At 37.2% G+C, this 20999-nt stretch overlaps 1 protein-coding gene and 1 pseudogene across 1 annotated transcript in view; one reads left to right on the forward strand and one right to left on the reverse strand.

The window, feature by feature from the left end:
• The window catches only part of TMEFF1 (transmembrane protein with EGF-like and two follistatin-like domains 1), a gene marked incomplete at its 5' end in the record, with an annotated part of 104240 nt that overhangs the window by 61831 nt on the left and 21410 nt on the right, over positions 1 to 20999 (forward strand). The window contains 3 exons of the mRNA XM_006886973.1: positions 2102 to 2198; positions 16043 to 16191; positions 17432 to 17497. Of these exons, the coding sequence (XP_006887035.1) occupies positions 2102 to 2198; positions 16043 to 16191; positions 17432 to 17497 (312 nt within the window). The remainder of the gene's footprint in view (positions 1 to 2101; positions 2199 to 16042; positions 16192 to 17431; positions 17498 to 20999) is intronic.
• LOC102847843 lies at positions 13183 to 14077 on the reverse strand (annotated as a pseudogene).

The following is a 20999-nucleotide window of genomic DNA, read 5'->3' on the forward strand; positions in this document are numbered from 1 at the left end:
GGTTGGCGCAGGATAGAGCACGGTTTAGGGCTGTTGTGCATAGGGTCGCTGTGAGTCGGAAACGACTCGGCGGCACATAACAACAACAACAACAAGGTGGACATTGCAGTGGCTTTTAGTATTTTTCAAATATTAACGAATTTACAGTAAATATTGTAGTATATTTGTTCATATACTACATAACTATATTTTACCCTGGAAAGAAACAAGGGCCAGAGCATAAATTCTAGATCTTACAGCTTTAAAATCATACACTTTTAAGAGATCATATGGTCTGATACTTGTGGTGATAACTTTGCTAGGATACTGTCATTATTACTATTTTTTGAAAAAGTGGTAGTTGATTTTAAGATCTGATTATACAAATCCAGTACAGTACTGGATGCCTTGGCCTGAGGATGTGCGGTAAACCATGTTTTTAAAAGAAAGTATGTGTTAGCAAGATTATTGAGTTTGATAAAATTAGTACACAAACTAGTGAGCTCATAGTGACTTTGGATCACGTAATTTTTCTGAGACTTAGAGGCTATCTGCTGTTACAATCAGGGACATCTGCTTGGGAGTATTCACAAGTCCTTGAGTATAATTTCTACATAGAAAGCAGGCAGACTCTGGAAATGTTATCATACTTCCACTCTTAGAGTATGTTAGATCTTAATCTTCTCAACATCTTTACTGATTGAGAGTCCTTGAATAGTGTTCTTTCTATAACTAAATTGAGAAATCCCTAGTAAACTATAATTCTTAATTTGGCCTTGATGCTGATCCTCCTTCCCTGTCTACTTTGAAATTTTCTGTGTAAGATGCACACTGGTAGATATTTCTCTGTATCTAAAAATTTAGGATTTCCATGAATGTGGCACGTGAGCTGAATTGTATCCTCTGTTTTTCATTAGCTGAGTTGTATTCACTGTTTTCCACAGAGGCATCCTTTGGGTATGTTAAGTGGCACAGTAGGAAAAAGGGCAACTACTTTGTAAAGAAGGAGCTCTGGTGATTTCCTCTGTAAGGCAGTTGTTATACTGTGGTGTCTCTTCAGATCCCCCTGCAGCTCCAGCAGATGATTGACAATCTCCTCCGGAGTAATTTGTTGTTGTTCTGTGCTGTCTAGTTGGAAGTGCCCTATAGCTGATCATCAAGCAGGTTTTCAGTGGCAGTAATTGCACGGAGGAGATTGCCTATCCTTCTCCCACAGAGCTGGTGGAGTCAAACCTGGGGCCTTCAGGATTGCAGCACAAACTCTTACTGGCCACCAAAGCTCCCTATACAGTTTATAGCCCTGGAAGCCTAAGAGAGGATCATCATGAACCAGTTCTTATTTGAAGACAATCAGTTTGAGTTTTAAAACTTTTTATTAATTCTTTGGTTATCAAAAGACAGCTGAGGAGAGGAGTGGGAGTAAAGGGGTGAGGATGGGCAGGGTTGGGATGGAGTGGGCTCGAGGGATTAAAAAAAAAAGAAATCTAGGCAAATCTGTTGAAAAAAAAAAAAAAGAGAGAAGTGGGAAATTGCTCCAAGGAAAGGATGCTGGTTGTCCTGTCCTGTGTTTAAGCACTTACCTGCTCGGGATTCTTCCATGGGTTTATGTCAGTGTGCTCACAGGATCAAATAAAATTATTCATGCTTTTCTCTCCTATTTAATGTTATATAGTAATTCTTTTAGACAGCAGTTAGATATGAAGACCTGCAAGTTGTTTCTGTTGTGCACACATTTGAAGAGGTTAGATTTCTAGCAGCAAAATTGTTTATTGTCAGAGAATACATTGTACTTTGTATTGGAACTGTTTTTTAATTTAAAGCAGTGATAAAATTTGGAAGTGAATGTTTTCAAGGATTTGAGGTACCATTTTCCCCAAGAAGCAAGAATAGTGACTGCTAAAATAGAAAACACATCAGGGAAATACCCTAACTTTTGGTTGAAAATATAATTCCTTCTTTTTTTTTTAGTAGAAAAAGCTAATTTGTGTGAACATGAATCACTTACATTTCAGAAGCAAGATGAATATAAAGTTCATATAGAATATAAGGTTTATATAGAATATAAAGTTACAGAATTTTCTAGACATGAAACATCAACATCTGTTTTTTCCTTCTTAAACAGAAGAGGAAGGATCTGGAACAGAAGTTCACAGAAAACATTCTAAGTGTGGACCTTGCAAATATAAAGCTGAGTGTGATGAAGATGCAGAAAATGTGGGGTGAGTTAAGGAAAAGGGGTATATTTGGAGATTAATCATCAGTACTAATAAATTCTAGAAAAGTGTCATTAACATGATTATATAAATTTTGTGTGTTTAATGATAGTCTGTTGAGTTTTCTCTTCATTTTGCATAGTTTTTGATTATTTAAATAGTTTTAAAGGCTATATTTTAAGGTTTTATACCAAGTGCCTCATTTTAAAAACCAGAAATGTTATTGGTTTTCATTATCTTCCTCTTATACTTTCAACCGATAATCTAGGAACCATTTCTCTCAAATTGCATTTTTACTTTCTGCTTGTTTTTATTGTATTAATAACAAAATCTAAAGCTGTTTGAGCTTTCAGGTTCAGCATTTCTAGAATTAGGAAAAATTCCTTATCAGAAACTCCAGGTTGCATAGACGGGCAGCGTATTGTTTCAGTCTGTTCTCACTTGTGTTTATTCTTTGTCAGTTTGTACCTGGAGAGCATTGTCTGCCCAACTTCCCACTCACACTTAAGAAATGGTGGTGTTTGGTAGAAAAGTAACACATTGACATTCACATCACAGCCGTGTGTTGCATCTTCCTTACATCAGTATATTGCTTAATCCCAGTCTCCTCCTCCTATCGTTTTCCTGTGCTGCTTGCTCTTTGCATATTTGATTCTAAAAGCTTTAATGCTGACATCAGGATCTTACAGCACAAATGGATCTTCTTCCCCTCTTTCTTTCTTAGTTGCTGTTTGTTATGTACTGTCGAGTTGACCCTATGTATAACAGCCCTAAACCCTGCTCTGGCCTATGCCAATCTCACTGTCTCCGACACACCTACCCCCATTACCCCAGTCAGTGAATCAATCCACCTTATAGAGAGTTTTCCTCTCCTCTCCTGCGCTGTCACTCTACCTCCCAAGCATGACATCCCTCTCCAAGGATGGGTCCCTCCTTGCAGTATGTCCAGAGTATGTCAGACGAAGCTTCAGGATTCTTGCCTCCAAGGAACAATCTGGCTTCACCCTCTCCAGGATGAACCTATTTGTTCTTTTAGCAGTCAATCCATCGTATATTCAATACTCTTTTCTAGCACCACAGCTCAAAAGCTTCAGTTTTTTAGTACATATTTTAAAACACTTACAGAGACTTGTACTTTTTTCCTTACTCATACTTATTTTCCAGTTTTATGTTTTCAGCCATTAACTCCATATTGGAGCCTTTCAATAAAACTAGTAATATGGTTTCATATCAGTATTAAACCCAAAGTGAGTTTTACAAGTCAGAATAATCCTGTTTATGATGTTGTAGATGCAATTTGGTAAAATGAAATAGCTGGTTGTTTACTTGACATATATTTCAAAGTTAGGTGTTGGCAGAAGACAAGTAAATTCAGTAAATAGTAAAACATGGAGTGCCAAGCTCAGTTTCTGCACGTTGGTGACTTAGATTGATGCATTTCAGGCAGAGTAATTGGATTTGAAAGAACAAGTTTCTGAAGTAGATACTGTCTGTTAAGAATAAGAGAAATGATAAGCAGGTATGGACTTGTAGAGAGGACAGATAGTTGATTCTATGCCAACTCTCCTCTCACTTTGTACTCATTATTTGGTGGGGTGAAACACCATAATATAGAAAGGTATCTATTTTAGTGGAGATTGGGGGTTTTTTCCATGTGTTTTTTAGGATCTCTCATAATAGTGCGTAGAGTCCAGCTAGCTCTCCGTGATTAAATGGCTTGGCCTAGCAATCTCTTTTTATTTCTTAAACAAGACCTTTATTCAGCTTAGTTTGATTGTGTGTGTGTCTCTGCTTTTATTTGTCATGCCTAGGTTTAATGAGATTTGGAACAGGCTTCATTTAGTCTCAGAGATGGTCTCAAATATGAAATCTGTATAGGAAACTATATAGCCTTTATACGAACAACTCCTTACAGTATAATTTGTCATGCTGTGTGACAAACTGACTTTGTAAATGTCTATTTCTTTGAGGGCTTTCAACCCCTGTTCTTGGAGGTACAGGTTCCAAGAATAAGGGAATAAGAGCAGAGGCAATAATAAGAGCAAGGAAAGGCGCAACACCAGTAAGGAGAAAAGCTAGTTCTTAGTATTTGGCTAACGTGTCATATACAAGAAGGTGGTCAGTTTGCGTCCGTGTGATTTAGTGCCTTGGAAAACTCACTGGAGGGTCAGCTGTGTGTTAGTTCTGACTTGACGACACACAACAACAGCAACAAGGTGCACACAGACTGGAACAATCAGCCAAGTCCAGGCAAGGAAATCAATGTGATAATAAAAAACATTAAGGATGCAGTTGGTGCTTTAAGCTAGTAAGTAAATGATCAGGTTAGCATGACTGTCCCTGCTGTGGGAAAAAGAGAAAAGGAAATTTTAAGACAAATCTTTTCACCTATATAGCACATTACTAATTGAGTAAGTGAGCTAATTAACAATTTAAATATATCTTATTGTTCATTGTAGTTCTTTTTTATTTTGCTTTTATAATACCAAGGAAGCTATACAGGGAAGTTACATAACTCACTTTAGGTACTTCTCAAGGTTATCACCAGGTACATAATAACATGTTTGTCTTAGTGTAATTTTGACTTAGGCAGGTAGACCTTTGCGGTATGGGAAACAGAAAAACAGACACACACACAAAAAGAAAAATAATAATAACATTGCTTAATTTTTTTGTTAAAAGGTCAAAATCTTAATTATATACTAAATACTCATGTCTTGACTTACTCTGTTTAAAGAATCAAAGAATGTGACAATGGGGTAGAATCTTAACATTTCTCTTGTAAACTAATCCTCTCACTTCCCAGATGAGAAAACTGAAGGCTAAAGGCAGAATGTTTGGGGATGACATTTCCTAAATTCTAATCACGTGTGTGTATGAGTGTATTTAAAACCTACCTTTTTCTTATTTGCTCTTCCCCTTAAAAAAAATCCTATAGGAAACATATCTACTCTTTTGAGCACTTAAAGTTTTCTTATCTCTTGGTCACATTAGCTGATTTTGAACTCTGCGTAGTTGCTGCTCCATGCAGAATACTGATGCATCTTTATTAATATTCTTTCCAGTGACATCCAGGCTTTTTTGACTCTACCCCCACATACGAAATAAGTATATTGTGACCCATCATTCATGTACATGTATACTGGCATTCAAAAATACTAAGGAGCTCTGGAGACATAGTCTGTAGGGCAGTTGTGCTGCAAAAGGATGCTTTCTCTGGCAGTTCAAATTCACCATGGCTCCTTGGGAGAAAGATTGCATATCCTGTTTGGTTTTTGCCCTTTAAAGACCCACTAGAGATTCAGCTATGAGTTGACAATGAATTTGAGTTAAATACATTTTAAGGAAAATGAATTCCATAACATAATGCTTATCTTTATTTGATGTAGTGTACTATAAGATTTTCTATCCTATTTTCTTAAAAAATGTTGACATTGATCCACTAAATGGATTTCATAATCTCCTGATCATGACCTTCATTTTGAAAAATACTACTCTATATTCTAAATCTAAAATAGATAGTGAATTTCATGACTTAGTTTTAGGTTTGAATGTTAATTTAAAAATATTTTGTATTTTCTTATTTTAAAGTTTCTTGCCTGTTAGAATAAAATAATCTATATAACCTGATGCTCCATAAACAAGTTAAAATCTTTCCATTGTTTCATTGTCTTTTTTTCTTGTTAGAAGTTAAATTTTAAAAAGGTAAAATATTTTAGGTCAGAGGATAAGTGATGGCATGTAAGTAAGTTATCTGCATTCAGAGAAGTGTTAATTTCCATTTAAATGAAATTTGATCCAAATATATTACACATTTTTTGCTTTCTTAAACCATGTAGAAAGAACATATTGTTGTTCTTAGGTGCTGTTGAATTGAGGATGACCCATGGTGATTCTGAATAGCAAATTAGAACCCTGTCCTGTCCTGTGCCATTCTTATCACCTCTGACATACTTGAGCCTACAGCTGTGATCACTGTATCAATCCATCTCTTTGAGGGTCTTCCTTCTGCTAACCCTCGACCTTTCCAAGTGTGATGTCCTTTTCTAAGGAATAGCACCTTCTAATAACATGGCCAACGTATGACAGTTTATCTTATACTTAAGTGTGAAAATTTATCATATACTTAGTTTTAAATACTGTATTTGTGTTAGGGATTTCAGACGAAATTATATTACTTTCTCTTCATGGCAACTTTGTCTTGTAGGTTTTTGTTGTTAGGTACAGCGACCCTATGAATGAAAGAGTGGAACCCTGCTCTATCCTATGCCATCCTCATACTTCCTGACACAGAAAAGCCCATTGCAGCAGTCACCACATCAGTCTACCTGGTTGAGGGTCTTTTTCTCCTTGGCCGACCCTCCACCCTTGACAGCATCATGTCCTTCTTCAAGGAACAGCCCCTCCTAGCAACATGCCCAAAGTGTGTGAGGTGAAGCCTCATCATTCTTGCCTCCGTAGAGCAAGGGAATATTAGAAGATTAGGGCTAGAAGAGGTTTAGTGACTTGTGGCAGAACCAGGACAGTAGGTTCTCTCCACTCTATTGTGCACATTCACATGCGGTTCTGTGACCACTCATTATGATGGTTCATTTGCCTGATACTTAAGCTGCTTTGTTTTGCTTTGTCATTTGGGTGCTTATATCTGTTTTACAAGTTATTTTCTTGTCCCATGCTGTGTTCTTAGCTGCGCTCTGGATGTTTGCTGTCTGTGAGCCTGACTTTAGGTGCCTCATTTCTCATTTCTGTCTTTGCTTCCCAGGAATGGGAAACAGTATACTTGAAGGAACTGTATTTAATGTAGGAGTAGGTTATAAATATAAAAGAAGAATAACTAGATTCTTGTGAGTGAAGTGCATGAACTTTATTGCATGTGGTTTATCTCTCTCATCTGCTCAGTGGCTGTTTGAATTTACTTATAATTGAAATTGCTTTGCTTGTAAGAGGCTTCCCCCCACATCATCTTTCCTTCCTTTCCTGAAGCACATTGTGTTTCTTTAATGGCGTTGTGAACTTTGCATGGGTTTGGATGGCTGTCTTAATTAATACTTACTATTCTGATCTATATCTAAGTAGTTGAGGTTCCTAGAAATTTGACTCTCACCTAAGTGAGTTTTCAGTATTTCACTGTGACCATTGTGAAGTACAGGAGTAGACCTTTTGTGTAGTCTTAAACTTGAACACAACATCTTCTTTATAGCAAATGATATTTCTTAAGAAATCAGTGTTCTTAGTACCACACTCTCTCTTTTTTCTGAACAGTATTTTTAGTCTATCCAAGGCTGACATTATTGCTGCAAGATAGTCATGAGCTGTTTCTCTCCACGGTGAGGCCCAATAATCATACAACTCCTTCACTTCAGTACCTTTTATAAACCTGGCTTAAATCCCTGCCCAGGAATGGTTTAAGAAGTCTGTAGAATCATCTGGCATAATGCTGTACAGGTGAGTTATTAAATAAACCCCTCAGTTTATTCTTTTTGAACTTTGTCTGCAGTATACTTTATGGACATCACTTGTGCTCTTCTGCCTCTTGGATGTTTGAGTTGCTGTTTCTGCTTTCCTGCCCGAGTCATATCTTAGACTTGCTCAGAGAATCATTAAGGTGTTCAGTATAAGAGACAACATTGATGAATCCTTTATTCCAGATTCTGGACATCTTTGTCATATGTGGTACTATTTTGTGTGTGAACACAGATTGGTGGTTGGAACCATCTTTGTCGTATATAGACTTTCTCACTCAAAAAAAGTGCAATGAAGTCTTTTTCTCTTGTTTAAACAACATAATGCTGTTTATGTGTGTCCTGTGTTATATTCTTCTTTCTGGAACATTCATAAAACAATTTTTTTAAAAAACAAACCAAACTCACAAAACTCCAAACTTTTCTTTCAGTAGCTAGAGATGAAGACAATTTTGTCATTGCCTTATTCAGAACTTATATAATACTAGACTAGCTTTTAAAACTATTTGGTTTAGTTAGTATTCTACTTTCAGCTTCTGAGACAATGAATGGAAAATTATTTAATAGTGGGTTTTTCCTAATAAAACTTTTTATTTTAATTGTGATTTTAACAAAAGCTTACAGAACAGTTATATTTTCATTCATTTGTTATTGCACATTTTACCCCTTCTCTCTCCCCCCGTTCACTTTAAAAAAAAAATTCATTCATTGTTGCATAATTACCTTCCTTTCCCCAATCCCCCCCAGTCCTCTTTGCAGTGTACCTCTTATTCTGGGCTGTTGTCATTCGAATAATCCCTAAACATATATTCGTTTTAAACAATTCTTTCCTTCATCTGTTCTAATGCAATATTGATTATTTATTCCCTCTTTTCTTCATTCTTCCTAACTCCCAGGTCAGTCCTGTTTTTTAACAGTGGTGTTGTTCAGTATTTGTCCTTTTGTGACTGAGACATTTCACTCAGCATAATGTCCTCGAGAGTCACCCATTTGTGTAATATTTTGAGTTCTTTGGTTTTTTTAGTGCTGCATAGTATTCCATTGTGTGAATATACCATAGTTTTTCTATCCATTCATTTGTTGATGGGCACTTGCGTTGTTTCTGTCTCTTTGCTATTGTGAATAACACAGAAATAAACATAGGTGTGCATATATCTATTTGGGTGGCAGCTCTGGCTTCTTTAGGGTATATTCCCAGTAGTGGAATTGCTGGGTCAGATGGTATTTCTTTCCACATCCTTGCCAGCATTTGAAGTTTGCTGCTCTTTGCTTTTGTTACTGGAGTGAGATGATATCTCATAGTTATTTTTATTTGCATCTCCCTGAGAGCTAGAGATTTTGGACATTTCATGTGTTTGCCCTCTGAATGTCTTCTTTGGTGAAGTATCTCTTCAAATCCTGTGCCTGTGTTGTGATTGGGTTGTTTACCCTTTTCTTGTTGAGGTGCTGGAGTATTCTATAAATTTTTAGATATGTGTCTCTTATCAGATATGTCATTACCAAATCTTTTTTCCCAATCTGTGGCTTTCCTTTTTACCCTGTTGGAGAAGTTTTTGGATGTGCATAGGGATTTGAGTCTTAGGTCTCATTAATCTATTTCCTTCACTCCTGGTGTAGGTGTTCTTTTTATTCTTATAACAAGCACTAGCCACCATTAGTTTAAGTACATTAGTAATGTTAAGTTCCTTTGTCTAGAGCTACGTCCTCCATTTCTACTACAGCTGCCAGTAAAGGTTTCCTTAGAGAAGTTTCATATTTTTAAGTGCAGTACTCCATTTCCTCACATCTTCTCCAGTTTTTGGAGTTTATTGTTACTCTCGTGCTTTTTCACCCATTTTGTACTTGTTATTCCCTTGGCCTTGAGTCCCTTCCCCTTAACTCCTACTCCTTCTAGACTTAGTTGAAGTTTGATTTAGCTAAAATGTCACCATTCTTCTTGAAATCTGCTTTGCTCTCTTCCCACAGTGGTATGAGTATGTGCTGTTTGTGTTCTTTCTTGAGCCTGGGGGAGGACAGACCTTCCAGATCACTTAGGGTACTATTAGGATTGCCTGCAAATTTTGGGCTTCTTGAGAGCAGGGGTTTTTCCCTTGCTGATTTTTATTTCGGAGGAGCTTTCAGTAAGATTGGCTCTTACATATATGTTTAGGTGTTAAATTCATGGCATTTAATGACAGGGCATTGCTTTTGTCTCACAGCTGTTCTTTGGGTGTTTGTGAGGGTTACATAGTCTTGTACAGAACTTGCCACAGCCTTAGATGATTGTTAGTAGTTTACATGAATTTCCATGTAAATTCATGGAGTAATTTTACATGATCTAATACTACCTGTGTTTTCATGCCTAGAATTGAACTACAACAGAAAAAAAAACATATAGCACAATGAAGTAGGTGGAGTGCTTAGAAGGGGGAAAGTGGAGTGCTTAGAAGGGGGAAAGAGATTTCCATTTTATACAGAGTGGCCAGGCTGCCTGACTTAAGGTAAGAGTTGAGAAACAAATATGAAGAAGATGAAAATTTGAGCCAGGAGGCAGTGTGTGGGTTAGAGTGTTCTAGGAGAGGGAAAGCTGAGGCAGGAACATCTCTGGTGTGTTGTGGAGAAAAGCATGGCCAGTTAAGTGAACAGATGTCTTATGCTATAAATAGGGGAAATGAATGGCACAAAGGACTAACTGTCTGACTACCAGCCAAAGGGTTGATGGTTTGAACCCACCCACAGGCAACTTGGGATGTAGGCTTGGTGTTCTCCCCAAAAGGTCACAGCCTAGCCAGCCTTCTGGAACAGCTCTTCTGTGCATGGATTCACCATGAGTCAGATCTACTTGACTGGCAACTAACAACAGTGCTAGGGTGTTTATCAGCTATAATTACACACAGCAGTAATTGCTGACCACTTCAGTGGGTTCTCAAAGATTCCCATTCTTTCTCCTGAGGAGCAGCTTTTGGATGGGGACCACCTGCCTGTGGGTTGGCAGTGCAACTTTAACCAGTTGGCCACTGGAGTTTCTTGACGGTCAGAATTAACTCGAGGGAATTTGTTTCAGCCACTCATTTTTGTGACCTTGGGTTTTTCTTGGTTTTGCTTTTTTTAAAAATCATCCTTATTTTTTATTTCTCTGGTGGTAATTTTGTGTGGCCAAGATTCAGTGAGACAGATGTAAGGATACCTTCATAGTAGGTGCAGGGTGAATGCTTGTTAAACTTGGCATAGTCACTGAAGAGTGATTTGTTTAGTTCACACTCCCATGCTTTGGGCATCTTGCCTCTGCTGCTGTTGCCAGTTGGAGAGCACCTCTAATCACTAATCAATAACAGTGGCCTCTGGAGTCAGATATTTTAATCCTCTGCTCATTGTGTCATTGCACTGAGCTTTCACTCAAGGTAATGACTGTATTCTCTCCTGAGAATAACTGACAGCAGTACTTAGTGGTTTGTTCTCGTAGCTCACTGTCTTAGATGTCTCTAGCACCTGCCTCCTGAAGGACCCAGACCACTAAGTAGAGTCGGTTCCCATTCATGAAGACTCTCCGCTGGGTTTCTGAGGCATAATAGTATCTGGTATTAATGGGAGGAAATGGCTTCATCTTTCTCCTGCCGAGGAGCTCATAGATTCAAATAGCCAGCCTTATGGTTAGCAGCCTAGCACACTGCACCACCACACCTCCTTTCCCACTGAACAACTCTGCATTGTACATAGACTTGATAAAGCTGTTTCCTTGGTAAGCTGTAAATGCCACTATTAAGTCACTTGTTCCTCTTTACTGGATTGGTATGCTGTCTTGCCTTTTTTGCTTGACCTTTATTCCTGAAATAGTCCAATAATGCCTTCTTCTCTAAGGCATATTTTCTATTTTATGGCTATCCCAGTTTTGTATTTTTTTCCCCTTCTTTTAAACCACCGGTCAGCAAATATTTTTTTTCTGTTAAGAGCGAGATAATAAATATTTTCGGTCTTATAGATCACATGCATTTTCTGTCATATTCTTCTATTTTCTTTCTCTCCAGTCCTTTAAAAATGTATAAACTATTCTCAGCTTATGGTTGTATAGAACTGGATTGGCCCATGGCTAAAATATTCAGTCCCTGCTTTGAGCCACTCACCAATGATTTTTAAGTATATGGTAAAATCACAGCAAGCAGTGCGTTTATGCCAGGTCAGCTTCACTCTTCCCTTATTTTTGTCCCTTTCCTTGTCATTATTTCTCTGTTGTCTTTATCTTCGTACTTTCTATCCATATTCTCCATTAACCACTACTTTAGGTAAGAAACCTGTTTAGTGAAGTCTTCGGGTTTATCCCTGCCCATTGTGGCTTTATTCATATCATTTGAAAAACTCTCTATCCCTTAGGGAGGATATTGAAAGTGTAGGAGAAGTTGTTTTTGGATCATCCTATTATCTTTCATTTTTCATGTCAATAGGAATTTACTGGAAAATTTGCCACTTTCACCAGATTTCCTTTTTTGACATCAATATTGCCTTTTCTTTTGCCTAATTAAAAGAGGTCTTTTGATGGAGAGGATGTGGAGAAGTGGGAACTCTCATACTCTGTTGATGGGATTGTAAAATAGCACAACCAGTTTGGAAGGCAGTTTGGCATTTCCTCAAAAAGTTGAACATAGAAATTCTGTATGAATCAGCTATTCCATGACTAGGAATATATCCCAAGGAAATTAGAACTGAGACACAGAGATCTGAACACCAGTGTTCATAGCAATGTTATTCACCATTGCAAGAACATGGAAATAGCCTGAATGTCTAAACACAGCTGAATGGATTGAGAAATTGTACATTCATACAATACTATGAATACTATGTAGCACTTGAAATCAGCAATGATTTTGAAAAATACTCTATAACTTGAGAGAGATTGGAGAGCATTATGCTGAGTGAACTAACTCAGTCTCATAAGGACAAATACTGCATAAGACCATTATTGTAAAAATAGAAGCATAACTAGTAAAACATGTGCCAAGTCCCGATGGGGAAAGGAGTGGAAACAGAGAGGTGAGGATGGGTTGGGGTGAAACCATAGAGTTACACAGTTTGGTGGGTTGAGGGAAGGTTTGAAGAAAATTGGAAGGATCTAGGTAAAAAGACAGGTTAATGATGGGCAAGGTCCATTGGTGTTGATTTTTATAAAATTGTATGAAACACAATATGAATGAAGAATAGTGTGAAACGCAATGTATACGAACTTTGTAAGCAAACTAATTTTTTTTAAAAGTCTCCTCGTCTGTTATCTTAGTCTTCCCCCCCTTATTTCATAGCATTATGCACATAACTGTAATTATCCTCAAATACTGTTTTTATTGTCTCACTTCTTTTTTTTCACACTGTAATATTAATTTTATTTTTTTAAGGGCTCATATTGCAAACATTAAGCCAAGCATGAACTTGAATCTTGTGGGCCCAAATTCATACATTTAGGAAGAGAAAAGCAAACTGTGATCCATGTATGTGGATGATAACTAAAGGCTCATGTTAATCACATTATAGTTTTTAAACTTCTACAGCTTAGGACTTAAACGTCACAGGTCTTTGAGGTCTTTCTGGATGTCCCACAGAATACATGGAAGACTCAGGAAAACTTCATTCTCAATGCCATGCACCCCCTTCATGATTGTTGAAACTGGATGAATCCTGGAGTGATTTTTCAACATGGATTCAATCAGATCAGCCAGACTTAGTCCAGTAGCCCAGTTGGTGTGTCCTCTGAGCTTGATGACTTCATAGGCACTTTCAACCACTATTTTATTTACTTCTTCCAATTTTCACTATCGTTTTCAGTCCCATCTCTGTATTCAGTTCCTGGAGGGAAACTCTTGCCATGTTCACACTTGAGTTGCCATGTTTTCCCAAAATCCATCCATGGTAGCTGCTGGGATGAATGCCAAGTTTTTCTGCCATAAGGTATTGAAATTGAGCAGAATCCAGGTTACAACCACCGGTTACACGGTGCTTGGGCAGTCCACTTAGTTTCTAGGTGATGTACGTAAGAATATCCACTGGGTTGGAAACCATAATTATGATGCAATAAGGACTGTACTTGATGATCTGAGGAATAATGAATTTGAAGACAGTTGACATTCCTCTGTACCAGCTTAAGTCAACTCTTGCTGGCTGACAAACACCTGTGTTTACCACCACAGTCTTAGAATTGGTTGTCACCAAGTAATCTTCATCTGCTACAGTTTTTGGTGTCTGAAGAAATAAGCTCCCATGTTGCAGATCCATCATTTCTCCTTTGAGTTTGTCTTCTAAAACATCCACAAGGGCAAGTTCATCAGCCAGAGACTTTCCCAGAATGCTGATCTCACATGCCATGCCAACTTGTCCAACACCCACTACAGTGATCTTACTATTTGGAATTGCTGCCTCCTCTTCCACAACTGGTGCAATCAGTTTTTCCTTAAGAGTTACCATTGTCCCCGGGCAAGAAATGCTGTTACAGAAGGTAGCAACAACCGGGTAAGGAAGACAATGTGGGGTGCTCCATCTCACTTCTTTTTAACAAAAAAAGAGCCAAGTCTGTTGATACTGGATTTATTCTGTTTCCTCAGGAGTCTATATGTTAGAGAATAGAAGTGGTTCTTATTTTAACGAGTATAAATTACGAGCAGGCTACACTTATTTGCACCAACATGTGTAAATAAGAAATCAAGTGTTTATATATATCAAGATTTTGTAAAAAGCTGAAATATTGTTTCTTAATAGAAAAAGTAGAATGAATTTTAGTATGTCTAGGAACTCTAACTTTGATTTTTTTGAAAAAGTTGGTTTAAATATAGTTATTGTAAATTCTTTTTCCTTTGTGTTGAGCCTTGAGTAAAAGAAATTGGCAAAGCAGAAAAAAAATCAAAGAGATAATGTGTTCCTTCCCTTGGTAATTGTGTTATATAGTCAGAGTAATTTCCTATGACCTGTCTTCTGGTTCTCTATAAATATCACTTAGTTTGTCTAATCTGCTGTCAATTCTGTTAATTGAATTTTTTATTCTTATAAAGAATTCACTTATTAAAATTATGTGTCTCATTTTCTAGTCTGCTCACCCTCTGCTATGATGTTTTATTTTCTTGTTTGCTGACTGTATGAGTGTGAGTGTGTGTGGATGAGTGCCTGAGAGTGTGTGAGCTGCTTTTCCCCACCCCTGAATTTTATCTGTGGAAAATATTTGATGTCAAATATAATGTTGGGTTCTCTAGAGAAAATTCCATTTACTTCTGTCGTTTGTCTTGAGGCATTTCCAGTCCTTGACAGCTTTAAATTTCGGGCTGAAAGGTTTTCCAGAAGAACCAGGTAGTATTGTAAGTTGCAGATATCTGTTTGAAGCCTGACTTGTGCAGAGGTGTTTTTCTCCCACATCTTCAGTGCGGTGGCTTAAGGTGGGCTATCTCTTTGTCAAATTCCCTTGAGAAGTGGCAGCTCATTTCTCATTGCCATTCTGTTGAGAGCTTCAGTGTTGTTGAGATCTTCATGCCCATATTCTTCGTCTCCTTTCCCCAGAGCCTCACGCAGCCAGAAAAGTAGGTAATTGGGTTTACACAGTTTACAAATGTTTTCAGTGTGTAAGTTAACTTCAGGTGAACTCAGCTGACCTTTTTCTGTTCCTGTTTTCATTTAACTATTGGCCAAAATATTCTTTTGTTTCCTGCCAATCCATGAATACATTTAAGAGAGTAGTTTTAAGGTTTTCTTTTCTTTCTTTCTTTCTTCTTTTTTTTTAAATCAGGGGTATTTTATTGGTTTAGTTCATGTACCTAGTCTGTGCTATTGTTAGGGGGGGAAAAGAATTCTTGAGAGGATTTGCCATGCCCTGGGCTTCCATAGTCTTCTCTGTAGTGCATGGCCCAAGGTTGGGTTATATAGGTAGGTAGGTACCTTGGAAACACTTCTCTTGAGTTTCATTTACATATTTTAAATCTATGCTAGTTTTAATGTTTCCAATTACTTGGTGTAGGTAGATATATTATTACTGTTTCTGTTTTACAGACCAGTAAACCAAGACTTTGAAGAAGAAATCAGAACACCAATCTGCTAATACAACTAAGATTTAGATTAATGACCTTGATTCATAATTCTCTTTCCTTTCTTCTAAGCCTCACTGCTTTTTAATTACTGATGACATTTATGTTTTCTTAATTATCTCTTCTAGATCCAAAAATGCTAGCGAAACCACAGGATTAATGGTATCTACCTGAAATTATCTCTCAATTCTCACCTGACACCGATTTTTAACTGAGTATTCACTTTTTCTACAGTCATTTAACACAGTGTATTAGTTTTTGTTACAGGAAGCAGAGTTTTTTAAAAAAATTGCTTTCTTACTGATGCAGAATTAAGACATAGTTCTGTTATAAAGAGTTCGATAAATTTTCTCTTTTCCAACAGGTGTGTGTGTAATATAGATTGCAGTGGATACAGTTTTAATCCTGTGTGTGCTTCTGATGGGAGTTCTTATAACAATCCTTGTTTTGTGCGAGAAGCATCTTGCATAAAGCAAGAACAAATTGATATAAGGCATCTTGGCCATTGCACAGGTAAAATTTATGCTATGTATGCTAAAGACTTCTTTTTATATGTCTGGAATTATATTTGTATATTTTGCTAGTATCCCAATCTTAGAAAGTGAGATTATTTTCTTTTGTTATTAAATATATCTTTGAATATCTCTGTTCTAGTAATAATAGTACCGTAGTTGTCATGTGTTATTCAGTAAGATCCAACACAAGGCTAGCATTCCAGTGGGTTTTCAGAGGCTATAACTAAACAGCACAGGAAGAGCTTGCCGGTCTTTCTTCCATGAAGCAGCTGGTGAATTCAAACCACCTATCTTAGAGTTGGCAATGCACTCCTTACAAAAAAGAGGGAGCTTTCCAAGTATGAATTTGCAGTGAGACAAATCACAGCATTGCCACACTATTGAAGCCTTTTGATTTAATTTAGGATGGAAAAAATTGAGTTTTCTGGGCAATGAGAAAAAGAGTGAAACAAGTACTATTATTGATAACAGTGCACACTGTAGTCTAGATATTTTTGTTTCATAGTCAAGTCCCTTAGACTAAACATTGCCCTCAACACCAAAAAACCAAAAAAGTTCTTCAGAATTTAAACAATGTTAATTTTACAGAAATGAAACAAAAACCAACAACTGTTTAACAAGTAGGAAGTTCCTAGGACACTGGACACTAGGCAGGGTTTTAAATTTTAGCTCTGAGTTTTATTAAAAAGGGGAGTGGACTGTGGGAGAGTGAAGTCACAGAAATTTTCTGCTTCCAGATAGTAAATGCTTGAGAATATCTTGTCAGCTCAACTTTCCCCTGGGAAATTTTAATTGAAGGGAGGTTAAGCTGTTATTTCAGCTACCCCATAAACAGTCTTCTGTATGAACAATATTGATAATAGCTATTAGTTGCAAAGATCCAGTAATAATTATTTTTTTCTCTTTTATGCAGCTCCATGATTCTTTAAATAAGAGAGTTAGCAGCTAATGTATACAGCTTTAGAAAATATTTAGATATATTTAAAAACCACCTTTAATTAGTTGTCTGTCAAACTTTTAAATTTTTGGTTTAACAAAAAACCATGAATGATGTGGTATTTTTATCTGGGATGCCTTGATTTTAGAGACAGAAATAACACATTTGATCAAGGGAATGGTAGAAAATATGATCCGATAATTGGATAGAGTTGTGCATGGTGCAGTAGAAATACTTGGGAGGTAGATGTGTGAATGAAACATTATATATATTTTAATCTTAAAATTGTTTTCTCTTATAGACACAGATGATACTAGTTTGTTGGGAAAGAAAGATGATGGACTTCAGTACCGACCAGATGTGAAAGGTACTGACCCTGATCCCAAATTCTGGCCACATTGAAAGAGAGTCACTAACTGCCCTGGTGCTTTTATTTCCACTAAAACACTCTTCCGACGATTTAAATGAGCATTTATACATTTGATTATTTGTAGCATATTAATTAGATTATATTAGATCTCTATTTACTGACTATATTTGTACTCATTTTTTTACATATTTAAAAAATTTTATATTGGTTCACATACAAAATTCATACATGTTGTATTTTACACATACCTACATTTGCATTGTGTTTTCTGTGTTGTATGCTTTTTTTTTACAGTTTTTGGTTTTGAGTTTTTTCTTTTTTAAAAAAATTAAATGTTAATGAAAGTTTACAGAGATTTTGGATTTCCATTCATACATTGTTGCACATTTTCTTCCCTACCCACCCCTCCCCCCCAGTTTGCTTTTCTCTTTGAAGGAAAAAAAAAATTATTTCATTGTTCTACAATCCTCCCCTACCCCCAAGTCTACTTTACTATGCAGTTCTTATTCTGGACTCTGATCATGAGAATAATAGAAATTTTTCATTGTGATAATTGTAGATCTGCATGTTGTAAGACATGATTCAGGAGGATACTTTATGCAAACTTTTACAGTCCCCTTTATTTCTCTATTCTTAACCTTATCTTCTGGGCCCCAAGTCTCTGAATTTTGTCCATGTTTGACTGTAGCTCCTTCCTTCTTTACCCAACTCCTCTGGTCACAGCTTAAAGTTATTCTCCTTTAGAAAGTAGAATTCTTACCTTCCACTCAAGAAACTTTAGTCCCATTCGTGGCCTGCGTATTGCTAGAACCCTTTGTCATTAGAGTCCTGCATGTTGCTGTGATGATGGACAGGTTTCAGTGGTGCCTCCAGACTTAGGTTTTATGAAAGAGCTACATTAGTACCTGTTGCTGCTCACCAGGGGAAATCCAAAAAGGAATTTTGTTTGCTTTTATCAGAAAAGGGGAAATGTGAAACTAGTGCTCCTCGTATGTTTTGCAGTGAGCCATTAGAGAGGAAGCTTACGCCCCAAGTCTCGGGAGTGGCATTGCCAGGCTCCTTTCCCTGGTACATCTTCTCTCACCATCTCACCACCATCGCTTTGGACTGCGCCTGTGCACATTAGGTGTTAGTGCTCTTTTCAGTTTTGTGGGTCATTTGATAAGCTGTTTCTGGAGTCTGGAACGCTCACATTTTTCCATATAAATTAATGGTAATTGCTTTCTTGGATTACGCCGTTTCTGCTTATGAATGGTTTCATAGGAGTTAAACAGGGGCCAAAAGAATATTTAAAAAGGATAAAAGGATGGAAGATCCATGAGCAAAGGTGTGGAGGCAAACGTGATGATATGTGTTAGACAAGGTTAAAGGGATCATTTTATTTTATTATTCTTATTTTTTGTGTGTGTACTGTCAAATTGGATCTGATTGGTACAGGAGGAGATTGCCCTTCTCAAGCAGAGCATCTGGTGGATTTGAACCATGTACCTCTGGGATTGCAGTGCAGCTTCTTGCCACTAGACCACCAGAGCTCCCCTAAAGGAATAATTTTTTGCAAGAGAGGAAGGATCCTGAGAGATAGAAGGTGGTAGTCAAGATTGGCGGCATAGCTTGGGGTTGATTGTGTAACACTATTTTAGAGATTTGCTATTTCTTGACATTGGGGAACCTTCACTATAATGCTTTAAAATTCCACCCCCTCCCCCCCCCCAAACAAAGCAGGTAATCTCTCTGGCATGCTTTAGAAAAGGAAAAACGTAGCTAAGTGTGGGAAAATAAGACAGCTGGCTGGCCAGCTAAACCCTAAACTCCTGAAGATGACATTTGCAGAAATATTGTATACAATTTGTTATCAAAGGTCCATTTACATCAAGGTAATAAAGAAAAAGGAGGTGTTCATACATTTGGTTTCCTGGCTTCTTAGAGAAAAGATATTTTGAAATGTGCATTGCCTTTTATTTTTAAACAGCAGTGCTACCAAGTGGTAACTATTTAAATGAGTGATTACCTGATAGAAACTTAGGAAGTCTTTTGATTGGAGACCGGGAAATGAATAAGACCCAAACGGAAGATACCTACTTACTGAGGAGGACCTGAAATGTTTGCTACAGCAGGTCAAGTGTTGCAGTCTTCAATATGTATTACATCTCAACATCAAGAAGATAAAAGTTCTCACCACTGGACCAGTTGTCAGCATCCTGATGGATGGAAAAGAGATTGAGATTTTTAACAATTTTATAACAATTTTCTTTTTCTCAGATCCACAATCAACACTCTTGGCACCAGCAGTCTGGAAATCAAAAGATGAGTTGCATTTGTAAAATCTGCTGTCAGGGACCTCTCCAGAGTGTTGAAGAGCAATGATGCTAGTCTTAAGACAAAGGCGCACGGGATCCAGGGCATGGTCTTCTCAATTACTTGCTGTATATCTGTGAGCAGGACGATGAGAGCGGTGTGTCAGAGACAGTAAGATTGGCTCAAGATAAGGCAGGGTTCCGAGCTGTTGTTCATTGGGTTGCTATGACTTGTAGTCAGTTTGACAGCACATAACAACAACATCAAACTAACATATGAGGCCAAGAAAGAGTTAAAAGTATCTTAGAATTTTAGGGCCAGATGGCTTGAGTGATAGATTCTGTGCCTAGAAATAAGTATGTTGAGTTGGGGATAGTTGTTTAAAATAACTAAGGGAAGTGTTTGATGATGTTTGCTTGTTCAGCTCATCTAGGAGACTTGATCAGCATGCATTTGCATATCAATACATGGGCTTATATGGTATAACTGGAGTCATGAGAATGGAGAACTGCACTGGCTAGTTACTGACTCTGCTAGTCACTTCTGCCTATCTAAATTTCAGTTACTTAAAAGGAAAACATCCAATATTTCAATTATATTTTTCAACTGTTCATTAGCCAGATGTCGCCCTGGACTACCATACTGAATAGCACAGATTTAGAACGTCCTAGAAGTGCTAAAAGATCTCTTGGATAGCCCTTTTACTCAGTGAGGTGAATAAGTGCAATTTGAGATGCAGAGAAAGAGGAAGAGAACCAAGAGATCACACAGTGCTCAGAAAAAAGGGCAAGAATGGCTAGCAGTTTTTAAATACTGTAGAGTAATAGTTAGCAGTGGGAAACATTGCTGTTGAGTTTGAAGACAGGAATCCTTGGCCACCTTGAAACCACCAAAGAGTTTCTGTAACATGAAGATAAAATGTTAGTTAAAGTGAAAGCATTAAAATGGTTTCAGAAATACCCTTTTATCAGCAAGATAGTTTTATCATTATTGTCTCTTCATCTTAACCCTCACCCCATTATTTATTTCACTCTTTAACCTCCTATATTTTAACTATTCCTGTGATCCAGGAATATTTTTAGAGAAATTGTTCCCATTTTTGATTGGTAACCTTTTATCTTATATTTTAATTCAACTTTAAAAAATTTATTATTAATTTCAGTGAAAATTTACGGAGACTTTTTATTTCCATTCATTCACTGTT

The sequence above is a fragment of the Elephantulus edwardii genome, unplaced genomic scaffold (assembly GCF_000299155.1).
Source record: "Elephantulus edwardii isolate Elephantulus edwardi_28Jun2011 unplaced genomic scaffold, EleEdw1.0 scaffold00052, whole genome shotgun sequence".
Taxonomy (NCBI): domain Eukaryota; kingdom Metazoa; phylum Chordata; class Mammalia; order Macroscelidea; family Macroscelididae; genus Elephantulus; species Elephantulus edwardii.